Below are 18,644 nucleotides of genomic sequence, written 5' to 3'. Positions count from 1 at the left end.
TATATACATACCAAATACAGAACAGAAAATGATGACATGTTGAAACTGATGGGACTCCACTCTTGCCACTGACTAGCAACTAACATATGTTCAGCATGATGGGATGTCCAATGTGATTCAGTTGAACTTTTGAGACCCCACCTTCCTTGCAAGATCGCTTGGGCAGCGCTCTGTCCCGCGCCGGAGCGTGTCGTTGGGGCCGGGCCCTCAGCAGCCGGGGGTGTCGGGATCCCATAGGCCTCGTCTTTCCTGTCACGACAGCCGCGCGGCGCGATTCCACGAACCCGCGCGCAGCGGCCGGGCGCCCCTCGACGGCGCGAAGCCCCTGGGCGCGCGCAGCCGGGCCCCGCCTCGCCCCCGCCGACGGGCGCTGCCCCGCCCCGTCCCGCCGCGGCCCCGCTGCCCGGCCGCGGCGGGGGCCTCGCCGGCGGGCTGGCTCCTCCCCTCTTCCTCAGAAGCCGGGAAAGCCCCGCAACCAGCCCCCTCTTCCTGCCCCCTCCCCCGGTCTCCCGCTCTCTCTCCCGGCGGGATGGAAGCCCCCGGTAGTCCTCCTCCCCGGTAGCAGGCGGCGGCCCGAGTCGGTGCAAAATGCTGGGCATGTACGTGCCGGATAGGTTTGCCCTGAAGTCGTCAAAAGTACAGGACGGGATGGGGCTCTACACGGCCCGCAGAGTCAAAAAGGTGGGTGACGGCCGGGCGGGGGGTGACGGCCTGTGCCGGCCCGGCGGGGAGCGGCTGCCACGTATCACAGGAGAGCGGGGCGGCCCCGCCGCCGCCGGCGGCCGGGCTGCCGCGCTCCAACTTCACCTCAGCCCCGCTGTGTCGGCGCTGCCTCCGCTTCCGTCTGCCCGCGCTCCCTCTCCTCAGGGGAGGCGCCGGCCGTCCGCCCCCCCCACCCCCCCACCGCCGATGGAAGGGAGCCTCCCGGTGCCGGGGCGGGGAAGGGCCGCGGGGGCCGGCCGGGCCGCCGAGTACCCCGAGGGGTCGGCGGAGGAGGGGTTTTTTCTGCGGTGGTGGTTTTTTTTTTTTCCCCGTTTCTTTTAACTTTGTTGGTGTTTCTGGCACCGTCGCGAGGGCAGGGCTCCTCCAGGCGGGACTGGCTCCCTGGCGATCGCCGGGCTGCGGGGCGCGGCGAGCTGCTGAGGTGGGGCTGCCCGCCCGGCCGCTGGTCGCAGCCGCCTGCCGCCGCCCCGCGCTTGGAGCTCGGTGGCCTGGGGGGTTTTGTTCGTCGCTTCGGCCTGATAAAGCCGGGAGTGGGAAAGGTGGAAGTCAGCTGAACTGCAGGTCTCTCGCACCCCAGCCAGGTCGTGTCCCTTGACACCTCGTAAAGTCTCTTGATGATCTGAAATTCCAACTGTAACTCTCCAGGTGGCTTGTTTGAACAGATAAAGACGTACCTGAAGTTATGAACTCTCCATTAGTATGTAATTCTACGTATTTTTTGTGTTTTGCCTTCCGTATTTGTCCTGGTTTTGGCTCTTGAGTGAGCTGGGAGGGCTGCCTAGTTTTTCAGTGGTTTCATCAGCAAGGCTTAGACACCGTGGGGTAGGGGTCTCTCCTTTTTACGATGTCCCTGAGTGTTAATGGGGGGTGGAAGGGGAGCAACTTTACATCACTTGGCTTAAATTTTTCCCACTTAGGTTCTGAGCTTTCGTTTGAAAACTTTGGGAGTTCACACAGCAAGGAATGATGTACACTGCTAGTGTATATTAATCGCTGGACTCTGAAATTGAGCAAGCTCTAGAGTGAAGCTCGTGGAAATCATCATCCGCATGTCAGTACCAACCGAATGTCGGTTCGAAGTTCAGGGTCAGAGCCCTGCCTGTTCCTTTATGCTGCTGTCAACTGAACCATTAGAGCTGCATCCTAGGAAAAATAGTGGGATTTTGCCTGAACTACTCCTCATTGCTTTTGAACTCTCTTTTTACAAGCGAAACATGTTGTCTGAGCTCTGCCTGCACAGCTCTGCCAGTGTGACCACATCATACAGGACATCCTTTCAAAACTGAAATGTTGTGTGACATGTATTGCATGTGGAATACAGAAGGTAAAGGCAGAGGCAGTCATAGTAAGATATATTTGTATTAGGAGTGTCTGGTGACAGTGTTTGTGATAGGTCTGCCCTTTATTTGGCAGTGAATCCTCTGTGCTGGTAGCTGACAGTTGTGGTATGCAAAGTCCTGAGCAGAAGTATGTCTCTTGATAGGCAGACTTTGCTCTTTGATGGGCTGAAGAACCAGCTCTTGAGTTGCTCTGTGGGCAGTGGTTAAATCGGGTATTCCTAAAAATGACTGGAGACCTGAGCACTGCGTGTTGCCACAGCTGTTCAGGGAAGGGTAGATGTGTAAATAACACAGATGATATGTTTCGCATAGCCAGACTGTGTTTCTGTTTTCCATGGAAAGAAAAAAAAATCACATCTGAAATGCTCCCAACATGTTCTCCTGTCCAGTAATGAGGCAGCAGTGCTATTCTTCATGGCTCAGAGTAGCTAATAACTGTTAAATTAATTACTTGGCGCTTTCAGATTGGGAGGAGGTGCTGAATATGACGCTTAATTGTGAAGTAAGATGTTATGTTCCTGAGTAGCAAATACTGCACCATTTTGTCTTTCTTCCTATCACACAACTGCAGTTGTCTTAACTGAAAGTAAAACACATTTCAGATGATCTCATAATCAGAAATTGCAGTACCAACTCTCTAAGTGCTAAGTAATCATGAAGTAGGCCTCTTAAAATTCTGCTATTAGCGAAGTTTTGGTAATAATACATCTTGAACTGCTGTTGGCTGCCATCTGCTTTTGTACCTTCAGGCTGTGCTTTCAAGCCGTTGTCTGTAATCATAAAAGGTGGAAACTTTTTTGTTTTATTACTTTAACAAAAGCTGTGATTCTTTTGTAATTTCTTTTTTCCAACAGCTGGCAGTTGGTTACAGCACCAGTATCGTAAAGGCCTTGGTGTAATCATCAGAGAGCCACCACATTTCTCAGTGTTTTGCTGCGACTGGATGAAGATTAGTCACTGCTGCTTTCTTGAAAGCAACTGTTGAAAATAGCTTTTTTTTTTTTAATGTTTGAGTGATGTGCCTTTCATATCTTGAATAATTTCTGTGTTTGACTTTAGACTGTGTGGTATGCCTCACGTTTATTGATCAGAGAGGAAGTTGAAGTGTTAGTTTGATCAATATATATATTGCATATGACAGCATGTCTATTAACTAAGACTAATAAATATATATATGAAGAAAATGCTCTGAAAGGCTAAATGAATAATTACACTTATTTCCACGGACCTTTGTGTTCCAAGTCATAAGGTTTTGCTGTCTCTAATTTCTTTTTTTCTCTCCAAATTTGAGAAGCTATAAGAAGTGCTTAGAAATCTGAATCACCAACTGTTTGTGTTACATTTACTTTATGTGTAGAGATGGATAGCTTGCCTTTTGCTTTTGCTGCTGTTTTGAGCTTCTAGATGGTCTTAAACATATTGCAGGAGAGGCTTATTGGTTCAGAGTAGCTGAGGTAGGAATGATGTATGGTGTTTCTTGTTTTGAGTCAGTATGTGGTATTAAGCTGTTGCTGTGCTTCATCCCTGAGGTGGTGTGTGCTTCAGTGTTGGGTAAAATTAACCCTGTAGGTGCTTTATGAGGTATCTAGGGATCCTTTGGATTGCAAGGATGAAAGTATTACTGAGGTGAGGGTTGTGGACGCCTCCAAAGTACTTAAGAAATGAATATCTTTATGTCCTCTTTAAAAGTGTTAATCTGCCTCTGAAGTGAATATGGAAAACTGGCTTTTTCAAATTCCTTATTCATTATGTCTTCAAATAATTACTGTTTTAAATTTATCAAGGTTTTCTCTTTGTCTTTCTGTAGAACTAATCTAGATTATAGTCCAATATACTTCTTTTCATTTTGCTAATTGCTATGAGTAACGAGAGATTCTGCAGATATAATTATGCCCTCCCTCAGAGCTCAGCAATTGCAGTGAGCTGCTTTCCTTGTTGCACCAAAACTACTTGTTGCTTTCTAAGTGAATGGGGAAAGCCACTTCAGCCTGGCAGAAGGTGCCTGCTCCAGAAAGGGTCTACCTTATCTTTACTGAGATAGATAGGACCATAAGTTTCCAGAGCAGATTTCCTTTGCCACCATCTTGACTCTTTCTCCTTCTTAATCTAAGGAAACAATGCAATCTAAGCAAGTTGCCTCCCATGTAATACCTGTGTGGCCCCTATTGGACAGCAGTATGTTTGCTGGGGTAGCACTCAGCATAAGCTGAGAATGTTGATGGCTGTGCGGGTACGACTGTATTGAACTATTTTCACCTTCATTGCTGATGAAGGTAAAAGAAGGAAATTTCAGTTTGAGTATTTAATCCCAGGATATATAAAGCTGGCAAGGGAGGAACTCTGACTTCGTTTGAGCAAAATGATGAAGGGTGGTATGGAGGTTGGTGAGAAGTGAAGGACATGAAGCCCCATAGTGCCAATTTTTGCTATCACAGCCCATATTTGTGTCTCGATTACTGCTCTGGGCTCCAATTGTTTTCTGCTGTTCCTGTCTTTTTACTTTCTGCTTTGCTGTTCTTTCTAATGAAACCATCGTTGTGCGCTTTTTAAAATATTGCTCTTCAACTCAGTTGCCTTGTTATGCAATGCCAATTTTCTTTTTCTTTGTTTATTATCTTTTCGGGTTTAATTTTACATACCAGATTTTTTTTATTTGGATGGTTGTTTCTGAGAGGAATGATCCTGGAAATTTTCCATTTCACTTTTTCCTCTGCACTCTACCTGTAGACAATCTGTAAAAACTAAGCAAGAGGGAAAACATGTAGCAGGCTGTTTCTGGAATCACGGAATGTGCCTGGGGGAAGGGATGTGTGGACAAGATCAATACTTTTGTTAGCCAAAATACTGTTATTTTTAAGGAAACGCCAAAGTTGGTTCTCATGATATAGTTGTAATCTCTAATGCTTAAAAGTATGTAGAGCTTTTCGATCTGAGTACTGCCTAAATGAACATAGCCGTCTGTATTCTGTTTGTAGTACTTGTCACTGCAAATAAGGATGGGGGTGGGAGGAAGTGAGGCCTGTGTCAAAAGAAAGTCCTATTTAAGTAACTCGCCCTGCTGCTACTGTGACGTCTGTGTAGGAAAAAGACACTGATACCCAAAACTTTCAGAAGAACATATCAATGGATGCTTTCACAGAACGTGTAATGACTAGCAGGTGGTATAACATTTTAATTTTGTTTATGAAGGCTTGAATTAATTTATAGACACGTGCATATTCTCTACGTTTTTAAATGAATCTCCCTGTGTAATCAAAATCTCAGGTATTCAATGTTTTGATTTGTGGCACTTCAAAAAGTAGTTGTGCAAATAATCTGGCAAATAAATCTAATGTGCTTGCCAAATATTTTACATTATAGTTGGATGTCTATTACAAGTTTTGTCCTGAAAATCTTATGCGAAACTTAAGAAATTTGACTTGTAAATTTCAGTCGTATTTAAAATAAAGAAAAATAGCGTTTGCCAAAGGGGAAATAGGCGTGTGGAGGAAAGGTATGGTTTTAAGAGATTCTCCAAGCTAGGAAAAGAATGGGAATGAGCTTGAAGTTGAACCCTCAAGGATGTGCACTCTCTTGGCATATGGTAGAATGACAAAGGAAAACTGTCCTTTCCATTTGAAGCTAAAAATGATACTTCTTCTGGAGTATGGTAATTCACTTGCCTTTTTTCTCCCTTCACTGATTTTTTTTCTTTTGCAATTATTCCTTAGGGTGAAAAATTTGGCCCCTTTGCAGGGGAGAAGCGGATGCCGCAGGAACTGGATGAGAACACAGACTGCAGGCTTATGTGGGAAGTGAGTGATCTAGAGTGACGTTATCACACCTAGCAAAAAGTGTTCTCAGAATTAAATTTTTACTGTAACAAATCCTTTTTTTTTTTTTTTTGTTCTCTCCCTAGCTTTTGTACTTTTTGATGCTTTTAAAATATGCTTTTTGGGCAGAGGAGGATTGACTTCTTTAAAATGATAAAGAAATAGCAAATGATAGTTTCTGATCAATGAAGTGTGAAAAATATCAAGTCAAGCAAAACAAAAATATAACAACATTGTGAAAAATTATTGAAAAATGTGAAAATAACAAAAAAGATTAATGCGAATTTTGAAAGGTGATTGTAAGAAACTGAGACTGATTTATGCTGATCAACAGGTGTCAGCTCATAGCTTCCTCCAACTGTAATATAAAGCATTTCCTTTTGTGACACTTGTGCCAGGATTTGGCAACTGTATGGTAAATGTTTTTAAATTTTAGCAGCTTTGTAATGCAGTATGTAGTTGTGAGATCCTTAGCAAAATGAAAACCTGGTGCTGTGAACAGATGAGAGCATGAGTTTCAGGGCTCTTCTAAACTTTTTTTACGTACTAGGCAGCAACAGTAGATTATGCATTTGTAATTAGGTCCTTAATGCATCCTAGTTCCTGTCACAGCTGTGTTTGCCTGTAGCAAAAAATCTGTCTGAGTTTACCAGTTGAGGAGATTACACTAACCAAAAAATAATTGCAGTAACAATGTTTCCAACTTGTTATAAACACCTGGCTTTCCATGCTTCTGTTCTGTCTTTGTAATCTTTCTCTTCTGCTGTAGTTCTTTGAGCAGAATTCCTCTTTTCTCCCCCCGCACCCTGAGCCAAGCAGTTTCTGGTGGATGCATATTTAGTACTGTTTTACACTGAGAAGGAGACTCCTTTCCTACTTTTTCACCTTTCTGTGGTTAGAGGTGGAAGGATAACTGTTACTTTTATGCATGGCACTACAAAAAAAAGCTTATGTTTGACATCTGGCTTTAAGAGCTATCTGTGCATTTATTACAAAATAAATGTTTGTTTGAAAAAAACTCTAACATTAACATTGCTGAGTGGCTTAAAGAGAGCATAGTATTGGTATGGTCTTAGCAGAGCTATAAATAGATTCTACATACTGGAACAATAAGTGAGAGAATACTAAAAGCCCATCTTATTAAACCCAAACTGAATATAAATACAGTGAGTGGCAAAATATTCCTAGATGAGTCCTAACTCAAGTCTGTCAATCCCTGTGACTTTGTTTTCACTCTCCCCCTTCCCCCTTTTTTTTTTTCTTTGTTTAATCTAGGGATGTGCCCAAAATATCCTTTCCCAGAGAAGAGGTGTGTACAATTTGTTCCCCTTTCTGCTTCGGTTATGTACTCACAGCACCCGGTTTCATTGTCTTTGTTCTCAGCTGAAGACAAAACAATATAATGTGCTTTTGTTACAGATTTTTGCTGAATACACTACATGGTAATGTGCGCTGGCTCACTTGCCTTTTCATGATACTTCTGCAGGTTATTTTAAGTCAATAAAATACTTGAGCTAGAACAAGATTTTCAGAAGGGTTGGTGAGTGGATTATAGCAACAAGAAGGTCTTTAAGTTTGATGGAAAGTCATATGATTTTCCAGGTGCCTCAGTGCTGATGACTGAATGAGATTTATCTGTTTCTGTAAGACGGAAAATAAAAGGTAAATACATGTATTTACTGATGGCACTGATATGACCCCACTGACAGCAAATCAGAAAATGGTTTTTTTATGAGCTGTTCTAAAACCATTACATAATATCTTACTGTAACCTAGTTTTGGGAGCCTGGAAAAGATTCCCACATACCAAATTTTATAACTTCCTTGAATGTTTGAACCCAAGTTGTTCGCGTTTACTGAAGTTGAGCTGAACGTGAGCTTTATAATATAATTTAAATCGTGCTGAGATTAGTCTTAAGTTGAAAATAGAGACCAGGAATGCAGAAAGTAAGAAACTGAACAGTCCAAGTAGATGGTTATTCCGGATGGTGTGGGAGGCAGTCGCAGCAACTAGCCAAGTTTGTGTGTAGTCAGCTGTACCAAAGATATTAAAAATAATTAATTTGAAGACTATTGGATGAAGACACACGAAAGTCTGATCATAGTCTTATGGCAGTCAAAAAAACATGTTTTCAGAGAGGACACCTTCAGAAAGAAAACTAAATAGTAGAGGCTTTTTATAAATCAAGTTAAAATGAACATTAGTGGAGCATTTCTCTTGGTGTGTGATGCCTGGGATCTGAGCTTCAATTTTGTGGAATAGTTTTCTGTGAGGAAGTTTACCACATGCATTCCTAGTTGTATAGACTTGTGGTCAGATGTGGTCTGTTTTGATCAAGCTATTCCTTTTTCTCCAAGACCAGCAATGTGAGTTGGCATCTTCATGATGTAATGTTGAGACAGAATTGTACACATAATGTTTTCTTTTGGTCTTTAGGAAAAAAAGAAACTCTAAAAAATTATTTGGTCCAGTGGTTTTGTAAAATAACGTTCTGAGGATGTTAGAGTTTGTGTTTACATTAAATATAGCAGAATGCTGTTAGTCTGCCTATAACTTGCATAGTTTTGAAGAAATCAAAGATTTACAAGTGCTTGTTCAACAGATTCCAGAGGATTGGGTTGAGGGGGAAAGCATCATTATCTTGCTGTTGTCTTTGTACAGAGCTATATGCTGAAATGTTTTATTTACAAGTGATGTGAAAGGGAAAAAAAATAAACCTGTGGTAACCATATAGTTAGGTGTAATAATAAAAAGCCAAGAAAATGTCCAAATGGCTTTTTGCTGTTTCTTTCTTTCTGTCAAAAACCCACCTGCCTGTTATCCCCCAACCCTTGTGTCATTATCTCTGACTGAATTGTGTGCTGTGCTAATTAAGTATGCAGACTTTTGTTCTTATTCTTTGCATCCCACTAACACCTTGATTAAATACTGCTTCGTTGGTCTCTGTTAGTATACGAATTCGGCAAAGCAATTTCAGATTATGTGTATTTGTTGAAAGAGCAAGTGCTTTAAGGCAAGAACAGAATAATCTTCATGTATTAAAAGTCACAGAAGCTTTTGCCTCTGGAGGGTCAGGTGTCCCTTTGTGAAAGGAAGAGATCTGTTGAGTTTATTTTCTTTACTGTCCTTAACCAAGAAAGTGGCATTCATTTCACTGCTATTGGATTGTGGCAAGCATATACTTTTGGTGATGACTTTGGCAAATGTTAAAACAGGGAGGGCTGGAAAGACTTAGTCCTCCTTCAAATACTCTGACATACCATGAAGAAATGTTGGTTGGGACTGGATGGCACATAGTAAGCTATCTAATGCTGGATGTTGCATATTTCAGGTTTGGTTTCTGCCTATCTGCCAAGATTATGTTTTCTTCGTGGTTATATTAAAACGGAAAAGAACAGAAGCATGCTGGAAATCAGTCTTTCAATGAAAGCTAATGAACATGTTTATTTATATGAGAAAATGTAATGAACTTACGTTTCTACTACTTGACTCTCATCACTTTTGTAATGACAGTTGTTTTCAGTTAAACCTGGCTGAAAACTAGTGAAGGCAATAGAAAATCTGCTGTTGGCTGTAACCAGCTTTAGATCAGAGCTTTAATGTTTAGGATTGAGATATGAGAATTCCAGAACTGTAAGCTAATTGTGGTGAGTTTTTTTCCTTCTTTGATATCGTGCCTGTAAAGTGTGGTTCTGGCAGAGGAAGGCTTTTATGTAGAAGGCATTAAATCGAATTATGTCCTGAGTTTCATTATAAAATAAACCTTAATTTGAAGAATTCTGTGTTTGCTCTCAAGATGAATGTAATATTAGAAATGTAGTTCTTAGCAATGTAGTCTTTATTTTTTCTGTATGAAGACTACGTTCTCAGTCAATACCTCAGATAGTATTTACATTTAAAATTTAATTTAATGTTTTTGTGTGAATCTTTGTTTAATTTTCAGAAATCTTTTGATTTGTCTTCTTAGACAGATGCACCTGGATACACTTTTATGCCAGTTACATTTAAAATAACTTTTGCCACACAAGTCAGACATTGATGCCCTATCAGTTGCAAGTTTGTGTCCGGGATTTTTGATTTTGTTGAATTAATCCCCACTGGGATAGATAGGTGTCCAATACTTAATTTGTTTACTTAGTGAAATTTCATTAATCAACTCTTTTAAAGTTTGATTTAGTCATCTTTATTCATGTTAAGTGTATGACACTGTTCTAATTTTAGTGACTTTTGGAACAGGCACCTTAATGATCTTTTGGTTTTGGTGTTGAGAAGAATCTACTCCCGAAACTGACTGAGAATGTTAGCCTCACATCCTCAGTTACATGATTTATTTAAGATGTTAGAAAGCACATGTCGATAAGTTGAGGTGCTGGTATTCTTATCTGAACTTGTTACAGGAGATCACACACAAGTTGCTTAAGGAGATTTGGGTGTTCTTCCAGTGAACACGAAGTCCATCTCTTCTTGTGAAAGCTCCACAAAATGTTAGCAGAAGCCTAGGAATAGCTTCCTAAACCATTTTGTCTCTGCCAAGGTCAAATAATGTAATGTAGCAGCAGAAGCTTCTTTAACGTGAAAAACTGTTGTTCTGTATTTTGACTGAAGAAAAATGTAACATGTTGTCTATGTCCCAGTACATCTTAGTGCGTAAGCAAATCAACAGTTGCTGCCTCAGGTTTCCTTTGCAAGTGGTTTTTTTTAATACTTTCTGCAGCAATGCTAAAAAGTGAGTTTCTACTCTGCAGGGAGCTCTGTGACGGAGGCCTGAAACTGAGGATGCAGAAGTATTGCATCTAGCTGTTTTATGCTATTAACAATAAAAATAATGTTTTCAGCTAATCAAAAAAATGCAGTGCAGAAAAACAATACTTTTCTTTACATGATTGTTTGAGTGTAGATTTTTTTTTTTTTTTTTTAGATTTATAAATGTTCAGAAAATGGTTTCCAGAAAGCAGGCAGTGTGTTTACTGCCTTCAGCAAAGATAATAATCTGCTTATTTTCAGTGAAGTTTTTTTTCTTCTTCGCTTGCCAGGTGTGCATGGTAGAGCGTTTGCAGTTGCACTCATGAGCATTTTGAAGTAGCGTACATGACAGCTTTGGCTGTTTTTTGAAAATCTGGAGATAATTTAATTGCAGTATAAAAGGCTAGCAGATGGAGTAGTGCATGTTGTTGGTGGGCGTTACAAGCAGCTTAGACATTTAGGCCTGTGTAGGGTTTCATATGGTAGCTTATACAATGATTAGGGGCAAACTTTTTCCCCGAATACTTGTATAGTGACGTGGTGTTTGTTAATGTGGCCTAATTCAATGATGTCCTCACTGATCTTGAGGTAAAACCCCCTGTGTCATAACAGTTATCAGATATTTCATATTACTGTGAAGACATTTGACTGAAGTAATTCAATGACACCTTTTGTGTTGATTCTCAAGAAGATAATTCTTAGACACCTCATTTTGAGGTGCTTTTGTGTCTGGTGTATGCCTTGGATATGTGTATGCATTTTAGGTGTTTGATTGTAGTGAGTGACCAAATATTGAGGGTATTATAAAATGGAAATACATCTTGCCATGGGTTATCAGGCATGAATTTGAGTCAGCCTTGTTTTAGGCTCATGCCAAAGTCTGCATATGCTTAAATATGAAATTAATTGCTACTTAGTTATTTAGCCTGGGAAATCAAAGGTGACTGCAAGTCTGGTCACATCCATCACTGATAATAGAAAGTCTGTTATCCCTATTGATTACAGAAAGTACAGGAACATCTTGGTCTCAGTGGACAAAAGGGCCTCAGCAATAAATGGGTCCTAGACCAAGATGGTTTGTTTAACTACAGTGGGCAGCCTCAACTTTGTGGATTTAACCCTTTGCTTAGAGGAAATAGGGATAAGGTCCTGTTTCCTGTTTTTAAACAAAACATTATAGTATGACATCATCTACTGGTGGCTAGGCTTTTGAGGTCTATTTCTGGCTCTTTCACTGATACTCCATGTTGACCATGGGCATAGTGTACGATCATTTTAGGTCTCTGATCTATGAAGATGACTGAACCTTTATTATTTAGCAGCGGTCTCATGACTTAAGAGCATTTTTAGTTTGGTAGCCTTAGAAAACCAATTAGAAATACTTTTGTACTTGAGTTTAGGTCCTATTAAGATAGTTTTTTAAAATCCTTTTGGATTAACCAGTGTAGCTTGAGGATCTTTAGGAACACATCTCAAGCTAACTGGATGATTTGCTGATTTTGGGTGATACCAACTGTATAGAAACTGGGAAAATGACATTCAAACATGGAATTATGAAAGTAGACAGATCACAGGTTCAAATGTAAAAATTTTTAAATACAAATATGTTCATTAGCACTGTGAAATTGATACTACCACAACTTCCTAAAACTATCAGGGATATCAGTCCTGTAAAAATATTTTGCCTATATTTTAAGAGCCTTAAAATTATAAAAGATTGTAACCGTTCAAACATGTGGGGGGAATGCAGTAATTTGCTTACAGATACTTTAAGAAAATCTTCCTTAAGGAATTTTCTACTTTAGTTTATGATATACAAAAGTATTTTTCATTTCCTCTCCCTGAAAGACATCCTCAGTTTTCCAGAAACTTCCTGCCAGGAATAGTTGTGGTGGGAAGGTTGTCCTGCACATTCTTGGAGTGGTTGTGTGATTGGAAAGGAGTCACCTGAGAGTGGACTGGAGGCTTTGTTGCAGAGTAAATTCCATTTAGAAGTATGAATATTTGTAAAAGAGGCGTCTCTGAGATAAAGAAAGCAAAGAAACCTTAATTCAATATAGGGAGTGGTTTTGTCGTGCTCCAGAAATGCACATGCTGAGTCCTAGTTCTGTGGTGTAGAGAGGTAAATTGCAGTATCTTTAATTTTCTTGAGAAGCACATAAGCACCTTGGCACCATTATCCCATTTTCTTCCCTTGCTGTGACAGCTGGTGCAGCTGCCAGGCTTGGAGGGAGGTACTGAAGCTACACAGTACACTTCTCCATCAGTGACACTGGAAAGCATGAGGAGTGCAGGAGAGAAAATTCCTTGTTGCTGTGGCTAGCAGAATTGTGTGGGTCTATGGTGCAACATCTGCTTTACTGACAACAGTCTCTGATCCTATCTCACTGGATATCAGAACAGATTTACAGGCAGACCCAAGTGCAAGCATTTTAGCTTGTATTTGTTGTTATATCTTCTAATTAGACTGATTTTCTTGCTTGGTGATCATGCCACAAAGCAGAAGAATGACTGAGGACTTTGGTGGACTTTTATTGGAGGGACCACCCTTTGCGATATATTCCAAACTTCACTTTTATTCATTACTGATTCAGTATAGATGATATTTAGGTCCACGTACTTCAAACTGAAAATGTAGAGTCTAGCTGTTTATTTCATTTAACTACCATGATTAGCTTGTACTGGCTTTGAGTTTGAGAAATATATTTGTAAAGCAAGAGCTAGTCTTTTTGTTCAAGTTTGGGATTCACTGCCACGGTGCTCAAAGATTGATTGTTCATTAAAGAAACTCCCCTATCCATGCAACCGGTGAGAAAAGGAGTGGTAAACATCACCAGTCTAGTCTGTTAAGTACAATGTTTTGACTGTTTTTCTTGGCTTTTCTTCCCCACATCTGTGTATTTGATGCAGCATTATTTCTTTACGAGGTGAAAAAAGCAATAGAAAGTATAGCACATCTTTAAGGGATTTATCGTATTCTTTTATCAACAGTTTCCTTATGTGTCAAGTCTTTGCTTTGATATATCTATGAATTGGCAGAGACTGAGAAAGTACAATTGAGATGATCATGCGTCACTGAAGTGAGTATAAATTATTCTTATATAATTTAAGGCTCAAGCAAATGAAGAAAAGAATGGATGAGAAGCTAGACAGTATAACATACGTTTTTTATAGTAGGATCTTGATTGTTTCTCTTTCCAACTCCAGTCAAGATCTGATGGAAACCTTTATAGAACCTACACGATGGGCTTCTATAACCCATACTTTGGTAGCTAAATCACAAAGCCATTATCTTGACTTTAATTACTCAAAGATGCTAATCTGCAGTGTTAACCATTTTCACTCAAAGTGAGGTTCTGCTTTCTGGATTACCTATTTAGAACTGGATGATTATCACAGTATAATCAATGCAGCACCTCTGCTTGGCAGGTGGCTTTTCAGGAGGTGAATACACTGTTAGCATGTATTTTTGTGTAAATTTGGAGCTTGCTTTTATGGTTTGATTGCACTCATTCTGCCTGTGTTCCTGATGAAAACAATGGTTCCAAGAGGGAGCAGACATTACTTCGCAAGGTGATAGTCGCACAATGACAGAATGACTGAGATTGGAAGGGATCTCTGGAGGTCATCTGGTCCAACCCCACGGCTCATGTAAGGCTGCCAGCTGCCCAGGACAGCTTTTGGGTATTTACGTCTTTGAGGATGGAGACCACACAGCCTCTCTGGGAAACCCATTGCAGGGGGGTGCAGTGCTTAGTGTTAGATAATATTGTTTCCAGGTACATTTAAATATGTAGGTTTGACACTTTTCACTGTGGTTAATGTGTGTGTTTGAAAGTAAAATAACTTTTAAAATTTGAAAGATTGGCACTTTTTCACGATGTGTCCTTCTTCCTTTGGAAGAACAGTAATAAATTTTGGAAGACTTACATTTGTTTGCAGAACTACAGTAGATTTTTCCATTCTAATCTGAGAACAACATGGTGTCACTAGCTATTGCTGTAATGGAATACAGTTTTTTCTTTGTAATGATATCCTGAATGTTTAGGGAATTTAAGCAGTTACACTGGAGAAGTATGATATTGCATCTATTAAAAACAAATATAGCAAGAATATGAGCAATTCAAATACAAAGCCATCAAGACAATCTAATTTTGATCATACATAGCTGAAATCCCTAGTTCTTAGGAAATAACTGCTCTGAATACTTGTTGACAGATAAAAAGAAAATATGTTCATTATATAAATAAACCTCATGGAATAATAGTGGGGATGTGTGACCCTTTTGCACAGTGCTCTATCTTCTGTATCAGTTGAGATTCAAGTGATCTGTTACTTAAAACAAGCTGGTTTTTATGTGGCAGCAGCAACTGTATTTTTTTCAGCAGTATATCTTTGTTTCGAGGGGGAAGAATGGCTTGGTTAATATTAAGTTTGTATTTCTGTTATTTTTGTTTTTCAACATAAGCTGGAATTTTATCACAGTCAGAATTTCTATGGATCTGTAATGATAGCCAAAAGCTCCTCATATGGACATGATGTATCTTGTGTGCACAATTCTTTTTTTAAATTGGCTTCTTCACTTAGTGGACAAAACCTAGACATGTTTGTTCCCTTTACTAAATTATTTACAGCCTTTCACCTATATAGTATAATAATTTGTTTACTGAAATAATCTCCTATTCTGATAAAATTTCAGCCAAGCATAGTTTAAGACTGACTGGTATGCATTGAGGCTACTTATTTAAATTTCCTTTCAAGATGCATATACAAAAGATGTACAAGTGAACTGTAAAATAGGATATATGGAATGAATAAATGCAATTATGTTGGTCTTTGATATGAAGATAGATCTCCATCCAAGGGCAAGATGGATTTTGTCCTTGCTAAAGGGAAAAAAACCCCAACAGCAAAACATAACCATAAAAACAAACCCATAGAAGATTTGGAAGGGAAATGAGAAATATGGTTTTCAAGAAGTGTTTGATGAGTTTGTGGAATATTTGGGAGTGGTGTGGTGCAGTAAGAGTTAACAGTAATGAAAGTGTACCTACTGGATTTAGAATTTCTTTGAAGAAGAAAAGTTATATTTGGTGATAAAGAACTAGAAAGAGGATTTAGTGATGAAGTAGTGGGATAGGAGTGGAGACAGAACTGATGATTCGGGTTGGAAGTGGGTTGAGTGGGACCAGTAATCCTGGTAAGATTACAGGAGAGGAAAGCGGTAAAGATAGTGGAAAAGTTGAGTTCAAATATGGACATACTCTGTTTGTAATGCTTGCTAGTTGAGGCTGAGATGTTTCTGGAAATGTGAAAGTAGGCAGAAGCAGATGGATTTAGGAATTGACCGTAGAGGGTGAATAGGATCTGCTAGAACATAATAAGCAAAGGATAAAGGAGTCTAGAAGAATATCAAGTGTGGAAAAAAAAAAAAAAAAGTGAAGGGTGAAGAATTATCAAGGCAAAGATCACTGAATGGACATGGGTGACTGCAGGAATACAGAAACTCACGAATAAGAGCTTGAACTCAGTGGTGTTGGAACAGCACAAGATTAGAAGATGTCCTGTCCCTTTTGTCCTAGAAGAAAGTTACTGTTGGCCTTGTCTGTAGTGTCAGCAGAAGAGAAATGCTGCGTACTGAGTTGAGGAGTTAGAGAACATGTGTAGGTTACAGAATAAAGTGTGGTCCACTCTTGGGCAGTGTGTTGAAGAAGGAAGGTAGGACAATAATAGTGAGTTGTGGGGAAAGGAAAATGAACTGGAGACAGGAGAGCTTACAACCTTGATTTGGAGAAAGTGATGAGAAACAGACTGAATGACAAAAGACAGGAAGGTATAAAAAGAATTAGGTAGACTGTAGGAATAAAATGCTGGCATCGGAATACATCAAGGAGGAGAACTCAGAAAAGAAAACTGGAAAAGGGATGATAGGGCTGGAATGGGAAACGACGTCTCAGGTTGTATCGCTTTCTGGCAAGATCATAAAGAAAAGGAGGACTTAAAGGAACAGAGAGGAAAGAATATGAGCACCAGTGACCATACTGTCAAACTGGGGAGACCTGGGAGTCAGTCATGATACTTGTTTACTAAAGGAAAGTCTGAGGAAAGAGATATAGATAATAAAGGAAACTGACACCAGTTGCTGGATTTGAGTTGCTCCCCTATTCTAAGATGAATAAATACGCTCATAGAAAAAGGTGAATGTGCACCACAGCTGTGAGCACCTGTTGAATGCAAGATTCACTTGCTAAGCACAAGCATGCCTTAGTGTTTTACGTGTTTGTGTGTGTTTGGTAAACAATTTTAATTTTGGTTATTTTTTTTCATGATTTAGGTTCGTGGGGGTAAAGGTGAGGTCCTTTATATCCTGGATGCAAGCAATCCACGCCATTCTAATTGGCTGCGCTTTGTCCATGAGGCTCCGTCACAGGAACAGAAGAACCTGGCAGCCATCCAGGTAGACTTGGTGGATTCCTACCATTTGCTTCCTGTTATTCATGTCCTAATTTGATGTCCTATTTGTCTTTATCTCTTGCAGTATAATTGCAGTATCTGAGAAAAGTAGCAAAGTGCTTTCCTCTTCCTACCTTTCTTTTAGAAATGAACTCTTGTGCTTAAATGTAATACCATAGATAACATTGATAGGATGAAAAACCAGAGAGGTCCTTAGAATCTGGTGTTCTTCAAAAGGTTTATGTTAATCCACTGTGATGGAATTGCACTGAATCATCTACAATAACTATTTTGTCTGGCTTAAAGTGAACAGTTTACATATTTCTGGACTAGTTAACTCACTACTATAACAACAGTTTCATTTTCGCACTACAGCCTTATTCAGTCAAGTTAAGCTTTTGCCTGAGTAGCTGTTTTTGTGTCATTGTGGAGATGAAAAAGATAACTAGGTAACTATATACCTGGCTGAATCAGGGCTAATGATTTAGAGGCCTAGTTGTGTTTCATGCTGAACTTCGGCATGGGCTTAGATCTGCAGAAAGCAGTCATGCATTTGCGTAAGTGTGACAGATTTGAAAGAAAGCACGGTCTTTAAAGTATTCCGGTAGAAAACAGAGAATTGAAGAATCTAGTTATTGGATAGGATGATCAGGCAGTGCTTGAGGATAAGTTAATAAAAAAATAATTTTTTTCTAGTGTTGGCTGTGGATCTGAATTTATCCAGCTTAGTTTTCCAATTTATGTTTGTTATTTGCAGCATTCTGTGGTAATGAGTTCCACTGTTTTAATTACACTTTATGTTGAAACATGCTTCTGTTTTTCTTCTAGAAACTTCTTAATTTCATTTCATTCCATAGTTCTTATATAACAGTGAATAGTTACTTTATGTTCATTTTTCTATGCCATCCTTGATTTTATAGAACCCTGTTATATTCTTTCCCTCGTATTTGACAGGTCTTTTCTCAAGCTGAGGAGTTTTAGTCTGTTTAATCTCTCATTTTTGGAAGCATTCTGTGACTTTGCCCAATGCAACAGTGATACTTTTCTGGTTACGGCGGTTGTCCTTTTGGAGATTATGAAAGAAATGAACTATCTGCATTTTTTTTTTCCAACAGCTCAGTTTTGCAGTAAAATAATTTCCAAAATGTTGTTTTGGGCTAACACCAGCTATTTGCTGATGTGATGCAAATTTGCAAAAAATTAGGAAATGAAGAATTATTTATCAGCATTTCTTAAAATTATTTTTCTGCTTTTTTGTCATGAGATGACTTTTTTCTAAGATTTGTCTTGACAGAAAAGTTTAAAAACATGGTTTATTTTGAGGCCAAATGAAAAAAAAAATTTCCTTGCTAAGAAAATAAAGTTCATTTCTCATGAAATAAAACAGGAAAAAAAATTATTTTAAAACTACTAAGTAGTAAAAGAATACTAGTAAAGCCCTAGAAGTAGTTCTGTGAAGCATACATTACTCACTCAGCACTAGTAAATTTCAGTTTCTGTGTTGATGACCTGTCCTGTCCCTACTCACCAGAGGGACTGTTTGCTTACTCGGATCTTAAGCAAGCACTGCCC

General features: G+C 39.5%; 1 protein-coding gene across 2 annotated transcripts in view; it reads left to right on the top strand.

Moving 5' to 3' along the window:
* Window positions 1–574: 574 nt before the first annotated feature.
* PRDM5 (PR/SET domain 5) overlaps window positions 575–18,644 on the top strand; it is a 90,883-nt gene continuing 72,813 nt past the window's right edge. For both annotated transcript variants that reach the window (XM_075422188.1, XM_075422189.1), the window contains exons 1-3: window positions 575–681; window positions 5,774–5,857; window positions 16,954–17,076. In XM_075422188.1, the coding sequence (XP_075278303.1) occupies window positions 589–681; window positions 5,774–5,857; window positions 16,954–17,076 (300 nt within the window). In that variant the 5' untranslated portion in view covers window positions 575–588. The remainder of the gene's footprint in view (window positions 682–5,773; window positions 5,858–16,953; window positions 17,077–18,644) is intronic.

The sequence above is a fragment of the Opisthocomus hoazin genome, chromosome 5 (assembly GCF_030867145.1).
Source record: "Opisthocomus hoazin isolate bOpiHoa1 chromosome 5, bOpiHoa1.hap1, whole genome shotgun sequence".
NCBI classification, from domain to species: domain Eukaryota; kingdom Metazoa; phylum Chordata; class Aves; order Opisthocomiformes; family Opisthocomidae; genus Opisthocomus; species Opisthocomus hoazin.
This window is presented reverse-complemented; position numbering and strand designations above follow the sequence as displayed.